Source organism: Barbus barbus (assembly GCF_936440315.1).
Source record: "Barbus barbus genome assembly, chromosome: 3".
Taxonomy (NCBI): Eukaryota; Metazoa; Chordata; class Actinopteri; order Cypriniformes; family Cyprinidae; genus Barbus; species Barbus barbus.
In genome coordinates this window covers 26189888-26214401 of record NC_136731.1, presented here as the reverse complement: position 1 = coordinate 26214401, position 24514 = coordinate 26189888, and the positions used below count along the sequence as shown (strand labels likewise).

Sequence of the window (24514 nt, the reverse complement as noted above, 5' to 3'; positions counted from 1 at the left end):
GCTTATAAAAGCTACTTAAATGTCCTAATTGAACTATGGCCTAAACCTGGTTTAACCTAAACCCTGTCTGTGAAACCGGGCCTAAATATTTTTGCAGCCACTGCATATTCTGTTTCACATGAACTAGCACTGTTTGAGATAGACTGGACTCGAGGATATTAACAGAAAGGTCAGTGGCTCTAGACCTTACACGACCTCCTAGGCAGACCTGACGTCAAGGTCCCATGCCAAGTATCAGCATACTGTTAGTAAAGGATTTATCGTTACATCATTTTTTTCTTGGAAACAAAACCCTCCAAATGCCAAGACTGTTCAATTAGATAGCAACCACAAGACACCAAGAGAAAGCCACAAATGGTGTGTATAAGCCCCAATTCCCTCAGATATTATAACGTGCCAAGTTGATTATGGCAGGGCAGCAGGCCATATCACTGTGGTAACCGGTGTAAACCAGTCAGGGAAAACCCTGGGCAGAAACAGACAAGGGGCCCTTAAGCCATATCAGCCTCCCTTCATAGACGATGTTACAGTCCTAAATGTGTAGCAAATACCATCTAAACCACTGCAGGGGTGCCACCAAGAGGTCTGACGCAGTATTAACCCTGCCTAACCAGTCGATTACAATCACATTCAGTTTAGCGCTTGTTCAGGAATTACAGCATCTCCAAAACCTAAAAGACTGTTCTACTGTGACTGAGTAACAAAGTTTTACTTTCTAGAGTGCAACAGTGCTCACTCACTTTTTTCAGACTTAGTTTCAGAAGTATTTTTCACATTCATTTTTTTCCCCATAAGGGTTTTAAATAAAGCTTTGTTATAAGTTACATAAATTACATTGTTTAAAGTTACAAGCCAGGAAATAAGCCATGAATTACACAATAACAACAATTATAACATAAACTTTGTTTTGAAGCAAAAAAAAAAAGTGTTAAAATTGGACGACAAAAAGACAAAAGGGACTGTACTACATAGCTTTGATGAAGAAAAATACAATCCCTTGAAGCATTGTGAATGAGATAATCAAATTGAAAACTATATGAAGAATGAAGAACTATATGAAGAAACTATATGATATGTTGTTTTTTGCCATGAAATTCTGCTAATATATGTTGAAATAATGTGGGCTAAAGGCTTTAATAAAAGCATGTACCATTGATTACCAACCTTGTAGGTACGGAGCCCCTTAGAGCTCATGGTGGTGGAAAGATTTCGGGGTGGGTGAAAAAATATTTTTCAAATCTTTTGCGTTCCCTCGAGAAACTTTGCGTTCTCTCACAAAGATGTTTGCGTTCTCTCGCAAAACTTTGCGTTCTCTCACAAAGATGTTTGCGTTCTCTCGCAAAACTTTGCGTTCTCTCACAAAGATGTTTGCGTTCTCTCACAAAGATGTTTGCGTTCTCTCGCAAAACTTTGCGTTCTCTCACAAAGATGTTTGCGTTCTCTCGCAAAACTTTGCGTTCTCTCACAAAGATGTTTGCGTTCTCTCACAAAGATGTTTGCGTTCTCTCGCAAAACTTTGCGTTCTCTCACAAAGATGTTTGCGTTCTCTCGCAAAACTTTGCGTTCTCTCACAAAGATGTTTGCGTTCTCTCGCAAAACTTTTGCGTTCCCTCGCAAAACTTTGCGTTCTCTCGCAAAGATGTTTGCGTTCCCTCGCAAAACTTTGCGTTCTCTCACAAAGATGTTTGCGTTCTCTCGCAAAACTTTTGCGTTCCCTCGCAAAACTTTGCGTTCTCTCGCAAAGATGTTTGCGTTCCCTCGCAAAACTTTGCGTTCTCAAGTTTTGCGAGGGAACGCAAACATCTTTTGCGTTCTCGAGGGAACGCAAAAGATTTGAAAAATATTTTTTCCTCCCACCCCGATTTTTTTTTCACCCACCCCGAAATCTTTCCACCACCATGAGCTCTAAGGGGCTCCGTCTTAGTTTGTTTGTCTTTAAATGTTTTAAAGTTATCAATCACAGTAAATTCCCATATGAAGAAAATACATGGAATGTTTACTTCTGGAACCCCACTGTTGCACTCTATAAACTAAAGAACATCTTAGTATAGGTCTAGTAGTTATGGTATTGACCAACAGGGGCTAACTCAACCATGCTAACTAGCCAAACCTTGACCTTCTGCATCAGACAAACTTGCCTTAAAATCATACCACTTGTTGAGCCAATGACATTGTCATGCTAATCTAGATCCTCAGGCAAAACAAACAATGTTATGAGAAAGACATTGTGAGTGAGGGATGGTCAAAAATTGTTTGTGCTTACATATAAGATGATAAGATGACAAACAGCTACAATTACATGCTACATGTATAAGCTCCTATTTCTGTCTAAATACTTATATCAATTCATAACAAGACATGGCCCAATAGTAAAATCTCTAAGATGTGTCAGTTAAAACAAATAGGCCTAGAAAACTTATTCAAATGACTGTTTCTATTCAAACCTGAGATATGTTTGAAACTATCCAAATTTCCACACCAACAAAAGGAAAAGTCTTTAAAGTTCCAGCATTCCTTGTCCAGTAAGTAGTTTCTGGAAATGAAGGAGCATCCAAGGTTTTTAAAAGAACAAGTTGTTTCCTTATGAACTCCATATATTTTCCGTCTGGGTTATCTAGAGTTGATTCATCAGCCTTCCTCTGATGGAGACCATCAACATATCCGTATTTTGTTTCAGCATCTTTCCTCACATCAGAGCCACATCAGTTCCTGATTTCAGATGTATCATCAAAAAACCTTTCATATGATCCTTCACACAGCATCTTGTTTCAGATCAGCCTTTGTCTCAGTTGGTCTTGGATAGAGCCAGTGCTCATCAATGTTCACAGTCCCATTGCCATGTTGAAATGTGCTAAGTCATTTAGACTGGTCCTCATGGCTGCTACTGTGACACCTCTGAGGGCTCCTCAAAGTAATTTAGCTAATTCTTTTCATTAGAGAAACAGGTATGTAACAGGAGAGGACCATACTCAAAGTCATTTCGCTTTGTCCAACTGAATTGCACGGTGATCTCATGCTACTGGGTTTTCTTATCTGATGAAACCATTAAAGCCCTGCTTTCAGACATCGACGCCAGAATTTTATCCCGCTAAGAGACAGATATAGCCAAGTAAAGTGAACAAGAAGGGGAATTCTTCTACACAACATTAAACTATTTAAGGAAGGATTTTTTTTATTTAAAGGCCTTAATGTCATCAGTTGAAAGGGATTAGTATTGTCTTGCCACAGATGCTGGGGTGTGTTTACATTTACTGACACTGGTGCTGTAGGCTGCTCCTCTTAAGGGCCATATCAGTTTCACCTGCCTACTGATAGTGCCTTAGCAACAGTTCATCTAAAAGAGATTAGCAACATTTGAATAAAGCTGGTTTAGAAATGAAAGTGGCATGTTATATAAAGTCATATAACAGAACATGTAAGTTTACTCCTCTGCTACAAGTATTTCTGATTATTCTGTACTTTTTTTTTACAGGAAACAATGAGGGAAAAGATCTTCACCCCCTTGACTGTTGAGAGTGCAATTGATGCCAGGTAGAAAAACTACAATGCATTTCTATATACTAGCCTGTATTGCAGTTCCTACTTCACTTCCTACTTCACTTCCTACTTGCCATTAATAAAATATTGCTATATCTATTTATTTACTTATTAGTTATATATTATCTAAAGCTTCAGCCAAGAAAAAACAGTCCTTATATATTACACAATCAGCTTTATAATGATTTTACAACTTCTGCCAGTCATGGAATAAAACACTCCCCTCTTTCCATAACCCACCTTGGCATAACCGAGTGTTGCCAAGTCCGTGTTTTTCCCATGGAAGCGACCCCAATAAGGTTTTAAAAAAATTTAATAATTTTTTTTTTTTTTTTTTAAATTTAATAATAATAAAAAAAATTAAATTTAGCCCCTGGATTGTGCATTTTACCTGGGGAACCCCGTCTAAAAAAAAATGTGTACCGGAACATGATTTTTACCAGGGCGTTACAAGGCACACTCACTAGAATTAAATAAAAATAAAAAAAGCATGCAATTTAGAGAAAAAAAGGGGTTTAACAAATAGTCACGTTCCCTCTCGGGATACAAGGAGCGAGGAGACGTAGGAGTTCCAATAATCACATTTATTGAACAAACACTGAGACGAGGAGCTTGGGGAGAGACGAACATCACTGACGATAAGACTGGACACAGGGGCTAGGAAACACAGGGCTTATAAACACAGGGAAATACGGAACAGGTGTGGACTAATCAAACACAGGGCTAGGGACTAATTAAACTAATGAAAACAAACGAGGACAGGAACAGGAAGGCCAAATATGGGCACGGGAGGAGGGGAAACACAAGACAAGGACTGACATTACGCCCCCCTCCAGAAGGCGTGTCCTCACGCCTAACACCATCCAATGGGGAGGGGGGGTGGGCGCTCTGGAGGCCTCCAGGGCGGTGCCCGTTCCAGGGGCCATGGCGGGTCAGGAGACTCGGGAGGCCATGGCGGGTCAGGAGACTCGGGAGGCCAGGGCGGGTCAGGAGACTCGGGAGGCCAGGGCGGGTCAGGGGACTCGGGAGGCCAGGGCGGGTCAGGGGACTCGGGAGGCCAGGGCGGGTCAGGGGACTCGGGAGGCCAGGGCGGGTCAGGGGACTCGGGATGCCAGGGCGGGTCTGGAGACTCGGGAGGCCACGGCCTATTTTTTTCGGGTCGTGTGGCCTTGGCCCTTGGCCCGGCCACCCAGGCTGTGACCCTCTTACCCCCCCCCCAAAATTTTCTTGGGGAAGCTCCCCCCTGGGAGCCACAGAGGAGCGGACTCTGTCGGGCGCTCTTGCAGCGCGGACTCTGTCGGGCGCTCTTGCAGCGCGGACTCTGTCGGGCGCTCTTGCAGCGCGGACTCTGTCGGGCGCTCTTGCAGCGCGGACTCTGTCGGGCGCTCTTGCAGCGCGGACTCTGTCGGGCGCTCTTGCAGCGCGGACTCTGTCGGGCGCTCTTGCAGCGCGGACTCTGTCGGGCGCTCTTGCAGCGCGGACTCTGTCGGGCGCTCTTGCAGCGCGGACTCTGTCGGGCGCTCTTGCAGCGCGGACTCTGTCGGGCGCTCTTGCAGCGCGGACTCTGTCGGGCGCTCTTGCAGCGCGGACTCTGTCGGGCGCTCTTGCAGCGCGGACTCTGTCGGGCGCTCTTGCAGCGCGGACTCTGTCGGGCGCTCTTGCAGCGCGGACTCTGTCGGGCGCTCTTGCAGCGCGGACTCTGTCGGGCGCTCTTGCAGCGCGGACTCTGTCGGGCGCTCTTGCAGCGCGGGGCTGGATGGAACCAGCGAAAACGCAGGAGGGCACGTGCGTGGAGCCGGCACTGGAGGGCACGTGCGTGGAGCCGGCACTGGAGGGCGCTCGGGAAGCGCGGACACTTGGGGGCGCTCGGGAAGCGCGGGGCTGGATGGAACCAGCGGAGACGAAGGAGAGCCGGACGGAACCAGCGGGAACTCAGGAGGGCCGGACGGAACCAGCGGAGACGAAGGAGGGCCGGACGGAACCAGCGGGAACTCAGGAGGGCCGGACGGAACCAGCGGGAACTCAGGAGGGCCGGACGGAACCAGCGGGAACTCAGGAGGGCCGGACGGAACCAGCGGGAACTCAGGAGGGCCGGACGGAACCAGCGGGAACCCAGGAGGGCCGGACGGAACCAGCGGGAACCCAGGAGGGCCGGACGGAACCAGCGGGAACCCAGGAGGGCCGGACGGAACCAGCGGGAACCCAGGAGGGCCGGACGGAACCAGCGGGAACTCAGGAGGGCCGGACGGAACCAGCGGGAACCCAGGAGGGCCGGACGGAACCAGCGGGAACCCAGGAGGGCTGGACGGAACCAGCGGGAACTCAGGAGGGCACTTGCGAGGAGCAGGTACAGGAGGGCGCTCTTGAAGCGCGGGGTTGCGGGGGTTCTCTGGGCTGAGGACAGCAGCAGTGCTGGGAAGAGTTGGGGTGCCGGAACATTTGGCCGGGCATGTGGAGGGTCCTGGCGAGCGGTGAGCTGGTGAGGCCGGGTTGTTCTCGGGTTGGGTTGGACGAAGATCGGATTGACATTCTTCGACTTCGAAATCAATGCCATGTACATTGAGGACATAATTTATCAGCCCGATAAGGGAAAAACTGGACGTGGGTATATCGCAGCTGATGACATCTTTGTCCAACCCAAACCGAAAACACACACCGAGCGAGGCGTCAATCCAGCTCACCTCGTTGGAAAGCTCAAGAAACTCCTCAACATACCTTACCAAATCCCGACCATCCTGCCGCAGACACCAAAGCCTGTCTTCAGCCATAGTAGTTGTATTGGTCCGGTCTTCTGTCACGTTCCCTCTCGGGATACAAGGAGCGAGGAGACGTAGGAGTTCCAATAATCACATTTATTGAACAAACACTGAGACGAGGAGCTTGGGGAGAGACGAACATCACTGACGATAAGACCAGACACAGGGGCTAGGAAACACAGGGCTTATAAACACAGGGAAATACGGAACAGGTGTGGACTAATCAAACACAGGGCTAGGGACTAATTAAACTAATGAAAACAAACGAGGACAGGAACAGGAAGGCCAAATATGGGCACGGGAGGAGGGGAAACACAAGACAAGGACTGACAATAATAATGGGATTTGATGAATTAAAGACTATGAAGACATAAGAAATATAGAAAAAACAAAGAGAGTACTGAACATTGAGATGTATTAGTTTTAGCATCAGTGTCTTGAAAAGTTCCATTCAGGCAGACATTCAGAGAGCTTCATGCTTAGAGATGAAATGAAAAAACTGCATACAGGGTTCTTCAGATTGTATTGTCTAACTACTGAGGTACTCAAATTATGGTAATTTTCCCTCTCAAACAACAGAGATGCTGTTGCCAAGATCCTGTATTCCCTTCTGTTCAGCTGGCTAACAGACAGAATAAATAGGCAGGTTTATCCTCGGAATGAAGCACTTTCTATCTCCATCCTTGATATCTACGGATTTGAGGTATGCCGCTGTAACTTGTTTGCTCGCCCGTGTAAAAGGTTTTGCTAATACTCTACATTGCTGTAAAATTTGGATTTCGTTCGAATGAATTCCACTTTTTGTGCTTTGTAGGACCTTACCTTCAACAGCTTCGAACAGCTTTGCATAAATTATGCAAATGAGTACCTTCAGTTCCTTTTCAACAGGGTCATTTTCAAAGAAGAACAAGTAAGCTGTCTTTCTTAACTCTAATCCTCTGAGAACTGTAGATGAGTAAATTGCCTGCGGTATGCATCTGAAAAATTATTTTCTTTTGAATATCCAAGGATGAATATAACAGAGAGCAAATCAGCTGGGAAGAGGTGCCTTTCTCTGACAACCAGGCCTGCATTGACCTCATTGCAGCAAAGCCACATGGGATACTCCGAATTCTTGATGACCAGAGCGGGTTTCCACAGGTGTCATTTCTTCTTAATGTCCAGTGTTCTTGTTAGTGTTTGTTTATTCATTACTACTAGATTGCATCATTTGCATTTTAATTATCCTGCTTTTGAATGAATTTCCTCTAGGCTACAGACCATACCTTCCTTCAGAAATGCCACTATCATCACGGCAACAATTCACTGTATTCCAAGCCAAAAATGCCTCTCCCTGAATTTACTATCAAGCATTATGCTGGGAAGGTCACTTATCAGGTGCATTTAAACTACTTGCCTTGAGCCATCAAGTATTTAAATTATTCCCTAATAAAGTATTAGTGGAGGAATGGACCAAACTTTCTGTGATGCTTCACAGGTCCATAAATTTCTGGATAAGAATTACGATCAAGTTCGCCAGGATGTTCTTGACCTTTTTATTCAGAGCAAAAACAAGGTGAGAGAAATGATTTAGCTACCATTAGCTAGGAATTAAATGACCCTAATAAACCTTATGAACCTTATCTCACTGTGGTTTTAGATGGTTGCATATCTCTTTATGAGTTATGCTGAGGCCCTAAACCAACAGAAATCCCATGTTGGGAAGAACAGCACAGTAACGCGGCGCCATCAGGCCTCAACGGTGGCAGCCAAGTTCCAGCTATCCCTCATGGAGCTCGTTGAAAAGATGGAGAGGTAGACCACCTAAATTGTGCATTATGCTGTCTACATGAATCTCTTCTTGTTGCCTATGAGTGGCTTCAGACCCATGTAAGTTATTTATCACCAAGTACTTCCTTCTATTTTGTACTGACAGAGCCAACCCATATTTTGTGAGGTGCATAAAGCCAAACCAAAACAAGGAAAGGAACAGCAGTCACAGAGGTATTAAGCTATTTGCATCTTGGCTGGAATTGAAATTGACCGAGAGAATGTGTGTAACCCTGCAGGACCCTGGTGTGTTTGACATGGAGCTGGTCAGTGCCCAACTGAACTATTCTGGGATTTTGGAAACAATTCGAATCAGGAGAGAGGGCTATCCGATCAGAATGCCATTTGATGTCTTCCTTTTCAGGTAAGAGCTAGAGTTGTCAAACTAAAATGACTCAAACTGAATTAATTATTCAATTATTTGGTTGTGTTTAGATACAAGTCCCTGCTAGGCCTCAAACAGCTTCCTCCTGCCAATGGTGAAAATTGTGTCTTCATGTTGAGCAAGCTTTGTCCTGTTAGACCAGGAGCATTTCAAGTTGGTGTCACCAAGGTGAGCATGATTCTGATAAGCACACTTGTTACTATTCACCTAGTCTCAGCTGCATCTGAAATCGAATACCTCCCTAGTACTAGGTTATATAGTAGGCTTAAATCTGTATTTGAAAAGAGTAGTGTGTCCGATTTCACAGTATTCATAAAACACTGGGTGAAAAGTACCTGGATGATTTACTATTTCTGGTGAGATTCTGAAGTGCACATCTGATGGACACTTTAACATCCCACGAGGCCACGGTAGATGAGTTATGAATGTCAATGAAGCAACTTAACTGACACTGGTAGGTCACATGACAATGACAACATGACAGATTTAGTACGTCTGGATTTCATTCATAGTACACATATTCAGAACATATTTTTAACAGTTGTAAAGTAATTACTAATTACTAAGAACAAGTACCTACACAGAAGGGATGCAATTTTGGATGCAGCCTTAGACTGTCAGACCACCCGAAGGTAGTTCTTGGCCAAGATATTTTACAATGTGGACCAGACTGTGAAAGGTCTGGTTACATGAGGCTACTCTACATGTCTTTGTTTTTTTGCACATTGCACATTTTGTTTGATAGTTGTTCATGAAAGAGGACGTATACTTCCTGTTGGAGAGCAAGAGGGACAGAGTAAGGCACGTAGCTGCCCTGACTCTACAGCGTTACGTCAGGATGTTCTTTGTGAGAAAACGTTATATGGCCTTCCGCATGAAGATCATACGTTTGCAGGCCCACTGCCGAGGCTTTCTCACAAGGTACAAGCTATCATTTATCACTCAAAATGCTTAGGGCTGCCCCTTTTGTAAAAATATTAATTTTTCATGCTTTGCACAGGAAACGGTATGTGAAAATGAGAGCTAGCTTGGTGAAATTCCGCTCTCTGATCCATATGTACGTTGATCGCAAGAGATACATCAAGGTAAGAACAATGCGGTTTTAGTGCACAGTGTTCAGGCTGAGCAACAATCCCATATTTAATAGTTTTACTTCTTTTTATTTTGTTTTAGCTGAGATATGAGGCCAGGAGAAAGGCAGAAGAGGAGCAACGGAGAATAGAAATGGTTATAATGACTGTCTAAATGGACCACATTTTAGTGTATTTCTTATGCCCACAGTATATAGGGGAAAATAGTCTAAAATTATTTTCATTGAAAAACTTCAACTACTAATCAAAATCTGTTCTGAATATTACACTATATATTTAATTTGCAGGAGCTGTCTAAACGAGAAGTGGTCAACGTCACTCATCTGGTTATTCCAGCTGAACTCGGAGCATTGCTGCAGGCAGCTGCCGGTACTGCATTTTCTCATTCTAAGATACATTAATATAATATACATTTAAATAAATAATATTGAACTTTCTGTTTATCAAAGAATCATGAAAATGTATCAAGGTTTCCACATAAAATATTAAACAGCACAAACTGTTTTCAACATCGATAACAATAAGAAATGTTTCTTTAGCATCAAATCAGCATATTTGAATGATTTCTTAAAGAGCATGTGACACTGAAGACTGGAGTAATGAAGCTGAAAATTAAGCTTTGCCATCACAGGATTCAATTTTATTTTAAAATGTATAAACATAGAAACAGTTCATTTAAACTGTAATAATTTTTCACAATTTTGCTTTTTTTTTTTAATCAAATAAACACAGCTTTGTTGAGCATAAAACATTAAAAAATCTTACCGACCCCAAACTTACAGTACTTAACAGTAGTGTGCAGAGTTGGGAAGGTTACTTTGGAAATGTAATAGGTTACAGATTACAAAATACCCTATTTAAAATGTAGTAAAATGTCAAATGTAATTTTAAATGTAAGAAGTAGTGTAACTATTTCAGTTACTTTATTAAAGTCATGTAATTGATTACATTTGATTACTTTTTGATTACTTTTCAAAATTTCTGTTATTCATTTTAAAACATTTAACCTTACAGTAGTACTCAACACTGATTACCGTCAGACTTTCAAAGTCCTTCATCACTTGAATTAAGATTATGAAAATGTTATTTTATAGCACAGCCACCACAAAATCAGACTTTAGTACCTCTTTTTACTTCGAGATTGTTCTGAGGTTAAAAATCATAACAAGATATAGTTTAATAGATATGATACTGTTTATGAAATCAAATCTTTGTACAGCTAGGACAGGAGACACTGACATCTAACAATGTCTTGGGAAAAAAAACAGTCAATCTTAAAAAAATAAAGCATATACATACACATAAACAGAAAATAAAACAGTTATTGAATACGCATGTGTCCTAAACACCTGAAACATTGGTGTCATATTTTAGAGCAGTCAGTGCAATTTAGCCTAGAAATCGATTAAATCTGTTTATGTGCATCTGTGTGAAAACATTCAGATGTAACTCCCTTTGTAATCATTGACAGTTTCATAAGTAACTGTAATTTAGCTACACATTTTTTCTCAGTAGCTGTAACAGATTACAGTTACATTTACTTTGTAACTAAATTACGTAACTCCATTACATGCAACTAGTTACTCCCCAACACTGGTAGTGTGTATATATAACATGCTCTGCCTTTCTCACTTCTCACCTCTGTGTTTTTTTAGGAGGTAGAGAGTTCCATTCTGATTGCTTGGCTTTAGTCCAGGCTCCCACAGTTCAGGTGGAGTCGCAGCTCACGCTACCTCTTGATATCAACAACTACACCATCTCCAAATTTGTCCAGATTCACTTCAAAGTAAGACATGCTTAAGTAATGTATTCCAAAATCACAAATAAGCTCTCATACGTATATATTTTTTTCTGGACTGACTGATAAACTTTGTGTTTAGATGTATGCTTTTTTTTTTTTAATGAATAAATAGGAGGCAAAGTTTGGAATGTTAACTGCACCTTTGAAGACACCACTAACCCACATCGATGACGATCTTACACATGATGCTCTAGATGTCTTTGTCATGGTACACTGCATTATATTCTGTTGAAGATTTTGCCATTGTCATCTATGATCATGATCCCCAATGTTAGTTTTGGAATTAAAAATCGCATTTAATTTCTCTGTAGAGAGCAGATTTTTAACAATAACATATAAACCTTGCAACACATACCTACTATAAGCATGACATTGTAACGTGAAGATATGTGTCTCTGTTCTAGCCAGTCAGTGTGATTTCAACTTTATTAGCATTGTTATTTCTTTCATTTTGTAGATCTTGAGGTTTATGGGTGACCCACATCTAAATGGTGCTCAAGAGAATTTATTTGGAAACTACATCATCCAGAAGGGGCTTACCAACCCTGGCTTGAGGGATGAAATCTTATGTCAAATTGCCAATCAGGTTTGGAGAAACACCAATCCAGATAACTCAGAGAGAGGCTGGCTGCTGCTGCTAGCCTGCCTGAGTGCGTTTGCACCATCAGCCAAAATGGAGAAATACCTTCTGAAGTAAGCAACACACCAATATTTACATTGAACATGTCACGAACTACATTTGAGCCCTCATTACATTTTGGCTTTTGTATGTTTTAGGTTTGTCTCAGATCATGCCTATAATGGATTCAAAGCTGTTGGCCAACACAAGCTCATTCAAGCCATGCAAAAGTCCCTGTATGGACCGGAGACAGCGAGGACTTACCCATTGTCCCTTCTGGAATGGACAGCCAATAGGAAGAAAGCAAACATGGTTTTGCAAGTGCACTGTTTTGATGGTGTGTCAATTTCACTTGCACTATTTGAGTTTCTGCAACCTTGAATCAGTGCTGGCCAGTTAAAACCCTTATCAGTCAAGGTCTAATTCAGTTGCATTTAACTATAAACCTTAACTAAACTTTTGGTCTTGTTGCACCATTATTCTAAATTTCATTTTAATTAATTTAAGTTAAAGCTAAATAAAACTTTCTAAAAATGTACTTTTCTGCCTAATTTAGTCTTTATTGGTGCAACCTATGCTGAATTTTACTTTTCAAATACACATTTCAGTACTAACCCATGCTAAAAACAACAAATGAAACCAGCCTATGGTGGTTGGCTGGTTTTAGCTGGTGTTACAGCCTAGATTATAGCTGATTTACAGTAGCAGGCTGGTTTTATATTGGTTTTGACTACTACTTTCAATGGTCAGGCTGAAAGACCAACTGAAACAATTAATATTTTGAGATATCCTTGAAATGAAAGAGATATGCACACTTATATAAAACAAAATCAATAAATAGCGGACAAAACAGTTAAATAAAGCCCTGAAAGGCTCTTCCATCATTGTAATCCCCCTAAATTAGCTAGGCAGGTTCCTTTGTTTCTTAAAACCCTGTAAAGCGCATCTACAGTATATCAGGTGATACCTGATCTGTAGTGATGCACAGAATAGAAATAATCATTTGTGTGTAGTAGTCTTCACTCATACATGCCTGTCAAACCACAGCTGTTAAACATCATGTTGTATTGACAGGGACATCTTTCCTTTGCCCTGTACACTCCTGGACGAGTGGGGAGGAGCTGGCTGGAGATATTCTACAGCATAGGTACACAAACTATCCTTATTATGTTCCATATGTTGTTCCACTTTGCTCGGTTTCAGTCAGTGTAGGTGTTGTAATGTTACCATCTATTCACCACAAGGAGCTTTTTAATATGCTGTATGCCATGTCATTAGTGCATGGCTCTTTCTTTTGGGCATGTTGGGATATGTACAGTCTATAATGAGGCCTTCATTATCTCTGCCATCTGTAATTTGCCTGAAATGAATACTCCCATTAATTGGATCCGCAGGGGTGTGACGGAGGCCTGGAAGGGGTGTTCTGTAATCATGAAGGAGCACGGACAGTGGGCGGAGCTCGCAGGCCATGATTATGTAATGGACTTGATCGCAGACATGGAACTGATGAGAAACTTTCCTAAGCAAAAGTCCTACTTCATCATCTCCGCTGAGAGTCCCACCAGAACTAGGCCCAATGCCAGCCTGTCAGTATCTATTTGATATTCTTGCATATTTATTGTGCTTTTATTTACGATTAATCGCATCCAAAATAAAAGTTTTTGTTTACATAATATATGTGTGTGTTGTGTATATTTATTATGTATATAGAAATACACACACATACAGTATATATTTTGAAAACATTTACATGTATATACATTTATATATTTATATTCTTATATTTTATATTATATATAAATATATTTAACATATAAACAACATATTTTTCTTAAATATAATATATTGTGTTTGTATTTATATAAACATATTTTGGATGCGATTAATCGCAATTAATCTTTTGACAGCACTAATTTTAATAGATCTTTAATTTAAAATTGTAATTTAAAAGTTAGTTAAATTTTACTTAAGAGTGTAAAGACCATCGACTCTACCGTGCGACTCCACCGGGCAGGGACACCGGCAAGGGATAGTAGTAGCTTTTTATTTAATTTTTTCTTTGATATGTTTATTATTGAAATGTTGTTGTTATATGCATGTGTCAATTTTATTTAATTTCTTTATTTTCTTAAATATGTGGGTAGATAGTATTTATAGAGTTGTAACTTTTTAGTTTTAGTTACTTTTTCTTATTTGTAAGTCGCTTTGGACAAAAGCGTCTGCTAAATGACAAAAGTAAGTAAGTAAGTAAGTAATGCTTTGCAAGCTGATTTGTCAGTCATCTTGGAAAGCAAAGGATTTTAGTTACAGATGCCATGGTAGAAATTCAAAGCAATGAGGGATTAATTCCCCTAGTAATATTGTCCAGTAACAGGGAGAATTTTGGGATAAAGTAAATATTATTCATAGCTCAGCAACATGTGGTCCTAATATACTGTCTGTGTGCTATCTTTGAAGCAACCTGCTCCATGCAGAATTAAAGAGCTTTGTACTGTATATTCCACTGATCTCATGTACATAATTTTGAATATTATATATATAAAAACAGTAAAAACGTAACTTTTTTTATGAGCATAAAATTACCTTTTTTTTAACTAGAGTTAGAGGCTAAGTATATGCTTTAAGTATATGCTTTAAGTTTAAGTGTTATTGTACTGTTTTCTAATATTTTGGCCTCAATTTGAACTTTCACAGGGCTCTGTTTGGAAGCGGGTTTGATTCTGACGATGACAGCTCCCTTCTGCTCCCCCAGAACATGCCAAGCTCCAGTCTGCCAGATTCAGATGGATATTACAGCCACGGTCAGCTGTTTTTTTTTGTTTTTTTTAAGCTGCTTTTACATATTTTGTTCTGATTTCTGTTTTTCCCCCAATAACTGTAAAAAATGTATAGAATCAGACTTCAGTGAAGCACCAACTCAGAAAGGCATGGACAGATATCTCGACAGCCTGTTTGACCCAGTTCTGTCTGATGGTAATGGGGTAAGTGCCTCTTGTTCATTTATGCCTAATTCAGATAAGTGTAAATATAATAAAAACAATATTATTCGGAAGTTAAATGCAGCTATTTATGGAAAGAAGCTTAAAAAATAACATGAATGCATGAAGAAAACAATTGGCCACTTGATCCTCATAGTGTAAGGGATTGAGTGTATCAAATGTGCTCCGTGGGCGCCAGGTCCCCTGCACTGGGGGTGATTAAGTTACCACTTTACCGTATTTCTCACAGGATTGAGCATAGTTTATTTTTTGCCTGTAGCTTTATTATTTTGGTATATACAACAACAAAAAAAGTAATTCATATATGTATGTATATATGTATATATAAGGTATTTTTTACAAGTGCCAAATTTTTTCAGTCCAAGTTTAACAAAAAAAGAAAAAAAAGTATATATAATATTATAAATATATTAGTGCTGTCAATGGATTAAAAAATGTATTCGCGTTAATCACAGTTGTGGACTGTGATTAATCATGATTAATCGCACATTTAAAATACTAAGATTTACTTGTAAAAGTGTTGAAATAAAGAAATGCATGACAAACTAGTTTAAGTAAACAGAACCTTTCACACCTATGCAAAATATAAGACATAATCCTTATTATTATTATTATTATTATTTTAGCCATTATCAGCCGCTATTCTGGCAATAAAACGTTTATCAAGCCACATCGCTTCAATCACAGTATACATTTACCCAACTATTATCAAAAGTATTTATAAATAAATAAAACAAAACATTTTCTTGCGACCTTACATGAAGTATTATGATCAAATGCATTATGAAGAAGAATTGGACCTGTTCTGCAGGTGCATTAGAGCTAATATTAGCATCATGCTACATAAGACAATTTATGAGATTAATAGTACACTTTTACTCAGAACTCACTTTAAACCACCATCGAGTGTTTGTAATAACTTTTGCAATCACGTGTGTGTGTATATATATATATATATATATATATATATATATATATATATACTTTAGGCGGCCAGGTACATTATAAAAGTAGCCAAAAAAAACAAAACAGCAATCCATGGCTCTGTAATTTTTCCCACGACTGTATTCTCAAAATAGCCCAATTGTGCGGAAAACCGCGACCCTGGCAACACCGGTTCACTGTACCCTTATCACATACAAGTATCTCTCTCTCTCTCTCTCTCTCTCTCTCCGCGTTCGCTTCATTCGCCTCATAATCACAAAATCCCTGCGTCTCAATGTGCATACTATCCACCCTGTCTGCCCTCAACAGTATTGAAAATTACTACTATCACATAGAATTTAGGATGGATAGTATGCACACTGGGACGCAGGTAATGATAGACTACCTTCCGCGCTGCGATGAGGGCAAGAAGTTGGGGTCAAACCTTATCAAACGATTAATTTGAGTTCAAAAATATTAACGCGTTAATTTTTTAGATTAATTTTCAGTCAAAAGGACTAGTTAGTTTAAAAATAATATGTTTTGCTCACTTAAAGATCCTAGACTGGTAATGATAAACCAGACTCCTGTGGTCTAGGCAAGCATGGCTCTGTCTCAGTTGCGCTAGTAAATGGGCCATGCCCCTCTTAGAGAGTATAAGGTACTCCCATGGGGAGATAGATTTCTCGTATGACTGAGCTGGGAATGGTCCAGCCCTGAGTTTAGAGCCTGTTTTGCTTTGCCTTATCTCTTCTGCAGGATTTTGAGAAGTCATCCAGCATGTCCAGTCGTATGAAGGGAGCTGGTGGGATTGGAGGGGAGGATGGTGACATAGAGAAGCCCCTGTCCAGCAGGCCTTATCCCCCCAGACTGCAGCCTGGTGGTGAGCTCTGCATCTGTTTTCTTTCTGCTCTCTCCTTACCACACATCAATTATGCATGGGTACCCTAGGGTCAATTGGTACCTAAAAGCAAAGCAATCAATTGCCGGATAAACATTCAGACTTGCAAATGATTGTAAAACGCACATTAGCAAATGCTTTGCATGATAAATGATCAATGTACCATTTAGATTGATTTAATGCTTTGGTGATTTTAAGTGACTGTGGCTTTTGGTGATTGGTGTTCCATGGGTCATTCTACAAAATGGGTGCCATTTGTGTTCCTTAAATATGTATGTCTAAAAAAAACCTCTATAAATAACTGATGGCAATTTTTGCTAAATGTAAATTTTTCTAATTAAATTAACAAAAAATCCACAAGCTTTATTTATGCTAAAATATTTTGAAAACAAATTAAACATTAATACATAATTAGATGTAATTATATTTCGTTTCTAAAAATCATATTTAGATTAAAAGTTATTTAGTTAGCTTAAGGTTTTAAAATATCATTGTTTAAAATTTATGTAAAATTGTCAATACTGTTACTATTAAATAACTAAAATAACTCAAACTAAATAAACTAAAACTTAAAATAAATATAAATGACTACAAATGATATAGGCATATAAAAAACAAAAACTTATAAAAATTACATGACAAAAAAAAAAATACTAAAACAGAAAATATAAATAATAAAATCTAATTCAAAATATGAACAATATTTATAATAGTACATCCGTGTCAGTGATACTTAAATAACTATTGTTCAGAGTCTGTTTTGTGTAATTGTGTATATATATAAATTTGTGCAACTTAATTTAATTAGACTTGTTAAAACACCTTTTGAAATAGTAAAACAAAATACAGAGCATTTTAGCACATTCATCCTCTTAATGAACAATGTTGCAAGGTGTTCAGTTCACTTTCAGCAATAGTGTTCATATTTATTTTATATAGGGGTTGGCACAGCTAATTGGGTTTTGTCTGACCTCAAAACATTATAGCAAAGCCAATCCTTGCATTAAATGGTTTGATTAAGATATGTTAAAGGGGTAATTGCTTACTGATCCTTAGCCATATTTACTATCCTCAGCGGTGCCAGTTCTACCTGTTATGGGAGGAACAATGATGCCACCTATACCTATGCCAGCTATGTCTTCTGTGCCTCATGCACACGCTCCTACCGCCGTACCTTCAGTACCCTCAATGCCAGCTATGCCTTCTATGCCAGCTTTGCCTGCTATGCCTAATGTGCCACCAATACCTGATATGTCAGGTATGAATGCAGCATAAATGATGCTTTCCGCTGATTAATTCTCTGGGATAATTTGTGAAATACAGCGCTGTTTATGTCTGTGTTCTAATCACAGTTATTAGAGTACATCTGCTTTATCTCTAAAGGTGTAGATCCAGCTGTCTTAGCACAGCAGCAGCAAGCCATCATCAACCAGCAAGCGATTATATTGGTGAGCACATACAGCATGACATAAACTTGTAGTTAGCTACAGCTAAATGCATTTGAATACTGAGCTAATGTGATGTACCACAGGCTCAGCAGATGACAATGCAAGCCATGGCCCTCCAGCAGCAGATGTATAATTCAGCGCAGCACACACACAGCGAGCATGTGCCAGCTCCCCGCACCAGCCAGTACAGCCCTGTGAGCATCTCTGAGCACTGATTAATATATAGATGATATATCATTAGATATCAAGATAACACTTTGATTATATTTTAATGGCATAGAAGTCATTTTAGCATTTTAAATTCCCACATACACTACTGTTCAAAAGTTTGAGGTTGGTAAGATTTTTAATATTTTTCAAAGAAGTCTGTTATGCTCATCAAAGCTGCATTTATTAAATGTGACCCTGGAGCACAAAAGCAGTCTTAAGTTGCTGGAGTATATTTGTAGCAATAGCCAAAAATACACTGTATGGCTCAAAATAATTGATTTTTCTTTTATGCCAAAAATCATTAGAATATTAAGTAAAGATCATGTTCCATGAAGATATTTAGTAAATGTCTTACTGTAAATATATCAAAACTTCATTTTTGATTAGTAATATGCATTGCTAAGAACTTAATTTGGACAACTTTAAATGCGATTTTTTTTTTAAGATTTTCAAATAGTTCGGCCAAATATTGTCCTATCATAACAAACAATACATCAATGGAAAGCTTATTTATTCAGAAGAAACTTTTCTTCTTATTAACAATGTTGAAATCAGCTTTTTTTTTTTTTTGCATGAAAAAACAATACAATTATTTTCAGGATTCTGAATAGAATGTTAAAAAGAACAGCATTTAAATTTGATTTTATTTGAAATAAAATCTTTCGTGATATTATGAACTTTTGGTCAGGTAATGCATTCTTGCTAAATAAAAGTATTAGTTTCTTTAAAACTGACCACAACTTTTGAACAGTAGTGTACTTAAAAAAAAAAACATACTGATGAACAGTTAATAAATTCAAAAATCTGTTGTCGTAATTTTTAATCATTACATATCTTTTATTTGAAGATTAAACAAGAAACAGGACCTGTTTCCTACAAACCAACCCCTGCTTCTCCACCACAGAAACCTTCACAGCGACAGTACAGTATGTCATTATATCAACCTAAAAACCTTCATGATTAATTTGACTAATTAAAATGATTATTTCATTAGTATGCTGATATGTTTCTAAAGGCCCAACTAGAATGGATCCACCAGCAGGAGATGTGGTGCGAGCCACTGTCTCAAACTCTGAATATTTAGAGCCAAGTCACAACATCAAAGACATTATCAAGCAGTACCAGGCAAACCCTGTAAAACCAACAGATATTCCCAGGTGAGAAATTAACATTTTTAGATCCAAAAGCCAGTTCCACATCTTTAATAATCAATGACCTGAACTGAAAACTGATACACAGCTAACCAATGCTCTCCTTGACCTTGCAACAAAACATTGATGAAATATTAATCAAAAGAGATCTTTAAATTAGAACAAAACAAAGACCAAAGCTCTAAATGTTCTGGACTTCAATGCAGGAGGGAAGCTAAAGTGTTTCTGAAGAAACCAGATCCCCATGATGAAGCTATGATGATTCTTAAGGACCAGATGATTGCTCCACCTCCACAGGTAGATCGCTTGTAGTTTATTTACAGATAAACTGACAGCGTTAAAGTCATATGAGTTAAAATGATGTAAAGTATTAGCAATTAGCTTTAGTATTATCATTGCGGTTAATTCTTAGTATGTTGGTGTCCCACATGACCAGCGAAAGAAAACCTACACTCCAGTCTCCCCCTCATCATCTGCAAAGGAGTATGATTATGATGGTGGGCCACTGAAACCAGCAAAAAGCATCAAGATGCAGCGATCACCTCCTGTGCCAGCTGTTAGTCAGAGATTCCCGGCACCTGCACCTGGTAAACTCAGTTCTACAGTATGTAATTGAATTTCCGTTCAATGTAGAGGCCATATTAGCACAGCTATTATGTTTCATTACAGTATCTAGAGAACTTCCAGTAGAAGAGGAGAATATTCAGACTCAGCTGCACAAGAAAAGCAGTGAAGAGCACTACACCTACACCAATGTACCATGGAAGATCTACTTGAGGAAAGAGGCCAGTGTCATTTGTGTTGTGATGGGTCAATGGACACAGTGTCTTTGCTCTAAAATATGGAAGTGATTATGAAACATTATATTTGTGTCATCTGTTTTTAGGTTTTTTATCCAAAAGACAGCTTCAACCACCCACTGATGCTAGACCTCTTGTTCAAGCAGGTTTTTATTCTTTTTTCCCAGTTCACTTTGGTATTAGGGCTGTCAATCAGTAATTTTAATCTTGTAATTTTATAGTTAACATTTAAACATACAGTTTCTCAATAGTAAATAATAGGTCAATGTGTAACAATGAAACGTGAGGCATAAATGTATGCAATAGTGCTCTTTACTTGTCTTACAGCAATCAATAATACATCAATAATTCAATGATAAATAATAAAATAATAATTCCATTATAAAGTAACAAAACCCACTTTATGGAGGTAATCTGTATAAAGATATTTAACTTTTATAAGCGCACTTCTATTAAAATGATTGGGATCAGTAAGTTTTGTTTGTGTATTTGAAAGAAGTCTCTTATGCTCAGCAAATCTGCATTGCTAAAAAAAATATACTAAAAACAGTAATTTTGTGTAATAGTATTGTAATTTTAAATAACTGTTTTCTATTTCAATATATTTTAAAATGTCATTTATTCCTCTGATGCTAAGCTGAATTTTCAGCATCATTACTCCTGTCACATGATCCTTCAGAAATTTTGGGAAATCTTGATTTGCCGCTTAAGAAACATTTCTGATCATTATCAATGTTGAAAAAGTTGTGCTGCTTAATATTTATGTGTAAACATTTCTAAGGAAAAAAACTTTTAGCATTTATTTGAACTTTGACTTTACTGTCGATCAGTTTACTTGTTGAATTACTTGTCAGTTTCTTCAAATGTATTTGGCAGTAGTGTATGTAAAGGTATTTGTGTTAGTTTTACTTTTATTAACCATAATTACAATTAAACTTTTATCTTAGATTGTACATGACACATTCTCAGAGGCTTGCATTCGCATTACAACAGAAGAAAGGCAGAAGATGAAATCCCTTTTTGGTATGATTTATGTTGATTAATTATCTTACACATTTGTAATATGTGAGCACTGCTTATTTGAGAGGAATATTTTGTCTTCTGTATTGTGACAGCGGAGCACAACATTGACATGAATGCCACAATCCAAGATGAGAACGTGAAGAAGAAGATTGTGGTTGCTGCAAGAGATACCTGGGAGATCTACTTCTCACGCCTCTTCCCAGCATCTGTAAGGAATCTCTCTTAGATAATGCTTACTGAAAAAACCTACATGTGTGTAGACCAGCATGAATTTCAGGGCAGGTCCTGGCTGGTTTATGTTGGTTATTGCTGGTTTATCGGGTGGCTCAGCATAGCACACTGTTCACAAAATGCAAATAACTTAATAAGCATGGTTCTGTTGAAGCTGGCTGAAATGAAGTCATGTTTTAAGAAGATATTTGCTTCGTCATAATGTTATTTAAAACAAACCTAAGTCAAAATCTTCCTGAACAGGGCAGTGTTGGCACAGGGGTCCAGGTGCTGTCTGTATCTCATAGAGGGATCAAGCTTTTGAAAATGGTCAGGAGCAGTGCGGTAGCCCCAGACTATTTCAGAGTTCTGCGACCCTACAGGTACCAGTTACTGACACTTTTAATGTCTGTATTTTATCATCGTTTCTAAATAAACTGTAATTTTCATGACTTCAATTAATGACATCGCCATCACCCCATGAATATTTGTGGATGTATTGTGATCATTGTTAACGTCTCACAGCTACACAGACATCATGTTCGTCACCATTCCTTCCAAAAACATGCTGGAGTTCAACCTCACCAATGAGAAACTGATTCTGTTCTCTGCCAAAGCTCCTCAGGTCAAAACCATGATTGACTACTTTATCACAGAGCTGAAAAAGGTCAGTTCTCACACACATTGGTTTACTTCGGAGATGATGTGGTGCTGAGAGAAGTTAATTGTGCTCTCTCTCGCTCTAGGACTCAGACTATGTCGTTGCTGTGCGTAATTACATTACAGATGACAGAACGCTGCTGAGCTTCCACAAGGGAGACATCATACGCTTGCAGAAAATGGAAGGCCTAGATGCAGGTGAGACTGCTTTAATCAGCATGGAAACCTGACATTACTCTTCACATCTGGGGGGAAAAGAGAATAAATAATTAGGACAGCAGCTCTGAAATATAACACTTGAAGACACACATGGGTCAATAATCTATTAATTTATTGAAAAAAAATAAAAACAAAAATAAAATAAAATATATATAAATTAAAATAAAAATTTCATTCATAAAATAAGTTGAATAATCTGTTATGACGCATGTTTTAAAATGATTAACTGAATTTTTTATTTACTTTTGTTTATGCAAATTTTACATAATTTATAAATTGGAACATGGATTTGCTGGATAATTACTACATTAATTTTACTAGATAATATTTTATCTTTTTCTTCATAATTTAGAAATGTCTTAGTTTTCATTGACTCGTGTACATACATCCTGTTTCAATATAATATAATATAATAATGTTTAAACGTTTGGGTTCTGTAGTTTTGTAGTCTCTTTCTAAATAATTATTTTCTATTTTTAATGTTTTAAAATGTAATTTATTCCTGTGATGATGAAGCTGAATTTTCAGCATCATTACTCCAGTCTTCAGTGTCACATGATCAGAAAACTTTCCAATATGCTGATTTGCTGCTCATTATTATGAATGCTGCTTCTTAATATCAAACATTATTATCAATGTTGAAAACTGTTGTGCTGATTAATGTTTTGTATCAATTGTGATTCAGACTTTATTCAGGATTCTTTGTTAAAAAGAAAATTCTAAAGAAATGCATATATGCGAAATAGAATCCTTTCTAATGTCTTTACTGTCACTTTTGGTCAATTTGACATGTCCTTGCTGAATAAAAATATTAATTTCTTTGCAAAAAAAAAGGACCCCAAATTTTTGTCCTGTAGTTATATATCAATATATAGACAAATAGTATACTTTGGATTCAAAATATGTTGTAAAAGATACAATAACTTGTTCATCTAAGCTCTGTGGCTGTTTCACAGGCCAGTGTTATGGTTTCATTGTGAAAAAGAAGGTGATTCTCCTGGAGGAATTAAAAAGAGACACACCTGATTTTGGTGGGTCATGTGTGAACACTTGAATGGAGTGCTGTTTGGTGGTTTCTTCATGTGCTGCACTTAGCAGTGTCATTGCAGTTGAATTGCTGGTGTGCAGACAGATCTGAAATTCTGTATCCCTAGTTGCATGTGTAGAACCTCTCTTCCTTCCCCAAGCATGAAGGTTTCACTGCTGCTTTTTATACAGTCACTTCAGTCTACTCTTAAAATGTCATCATACTACTGTCACACACCATTTCTTGTATCGTACTAAGGCTGGAAGTTTGGGGCCATTCATGGGCGATCTGGGGTTTTTCCTGTGGAGTTTGTTCAGCCAGTGGCTGCTCCTGACTTCATTAACATTCCTGTGGACAAGAAAGAGGAACCCAAGAATAAGCAGGGTCGCGTGGCCGCCTCAGCAGCTGTGGCAGTGGCTGTAGGGTCTGCTGCCGCAGCCCATGAACTCGACCGCTCTATTGAGGTATATGTGTTTAACAGGCACACAATCTGAAATTCTGATTTACATGTACCATAGATGCCTCTGAGTGCCGTTGTGTTGCTGCATCTCACCTCTAGGTGGCGTCTCCTGTCAGTGAGTATGCAGAGGCCTATGCAGACAGCGCTGATATGGACATCGATGAGAGAATCTTGCAAGACAGCCAATACAACATGCTGGAATTTGCAAAGAAATATTTCAGAGGGGCCCAGAGAAAAAATGGGTCAGTTGATTACATCGCAAGGGAAACTGCGAGTTCATGTTCTCACAGTTACATAGCTGAATTAACAGAAAATGTGTAATTGAAACATTGACATAGCTTATATTTTGCAGTGATTCATACAAGAAAAAGTCAAAGAAAACAAAGGAATCCAGGGAACCATCAGAAATGGTGAAATTTTCCAAGGTATATAAAAAAATAAAATAAAAAAAAAGTTGATTTGAAACCAGTAATCTGCCATTATT

General features: G+C 38.7%; 1 protein-coding gene across 1 annotated transcript in view; it reads left to right on the top strand.

Annotated features, from left to right (window-relative positions):
* Positions 1-24514, top strand: part of LOC306858592 (unconventional myosin-XV-like) — a 40374-nt gene that overhangs the window by 5465 nt on the left and 10395 nt on the right. Inside the window, exons 12-51 of the mRNA XM_079399187.1 lie at positions 3473-3531; positions 6873-6996; positions 7108-7203; positions 7302-7433; positions 7545-7670; positions 7771-7848; positions 7933-8087; positions 8209-8466; positions 8538-8655; positions 9233-9408; positions 9488-9572; positions 9661-9714; positions 9866-9947; positions 11234-11364; positions 11492-11587; positions 11837-12072; positions 12157-12335; positions 13073-13145; positions 13393-13584; positions 14693-14799; positions 14891-14979; positions 16681-16804; positions 17898-18080; positions 18206-18270; positions 18354-18464; positions 19328-19406; positions 19496-19637; positions 19838-19928; positions 20068-20218; positions 20301-20416; positions 20518-20577; positions 21379-21454; positions 21547-21662; positions 21929-22047; positions 22190-22331; positions 22411-22522; positions 23500-23574; positions 23829-24034; positions 24130-24276; positions 24384-24455. Of these exons, the coding sequence (XP_079255313.1) occupies positions 3473-3531; positions 6873-6996; positions 7108-7203; positions 7302-7433; positions 7545-7670; positions 7771-7848; positions 7933-8087; positions 8209-8466; positions 8538-8655; positions 9233-9408; positions 9488-9572; positions 9661-9714; positions 9866-9947; positions 11234-11364; positions 11492-11587; positions 11837-12072; positions 12157-12335; positions 13073-13145; positions 13393-13584; positions 14693-14799; positions 14891-14979; positions 16681-16804; positions 17898-18080; positions 18206-18270; positions 18354-18464; positions 19328-19406; positions 19496-19637; positions 19838-19928; positions 20068-20218; positions 20301-20416; positions 20518-20577; positions 21379-21454; positions 21547-21662; positions 21929-22047; positions 22190-22331; positions 22411-22522; positions 23500-23574; positions 23829-24034; positions 24130-24276; positions 24384-24455 (4833 nt within the window). The remainder of the gene's footprint in view (positions 1-3472; positions 3532-6872; positions 6997-7107; positions 7204-7301; positions 7434-7544; positions 7671-7770; positions 7849-7932; positions 8088-8208; positions 8467-8537; positions 8656-9232; positions 9409-9487; positions 9573-9660; positions 9715-9865; positions 9948-11233; positions 11365-11491; positions 11588-11836; positions 12073-12156; positions 12336-13072; positions 13146-13392; positions 13585-14692; positions 14800-14890; positions 14980-16680; positions 16805-17897; positions 18081-18205; positions 18271-18353; positions 18465-19327; positions 19407-19495; positions 19638-19837; positions 19929-20067; positions 20219-20300; positions 20417-20517; positions 20578-21378; positions 21455-21546; positions 21663-21928; positions 22048-22189; positions 22332-22410; positions 22523-23499; positions 23575-23828; positions 24035-24129; positions 24277-24383; positions 24456-24514) is intronic.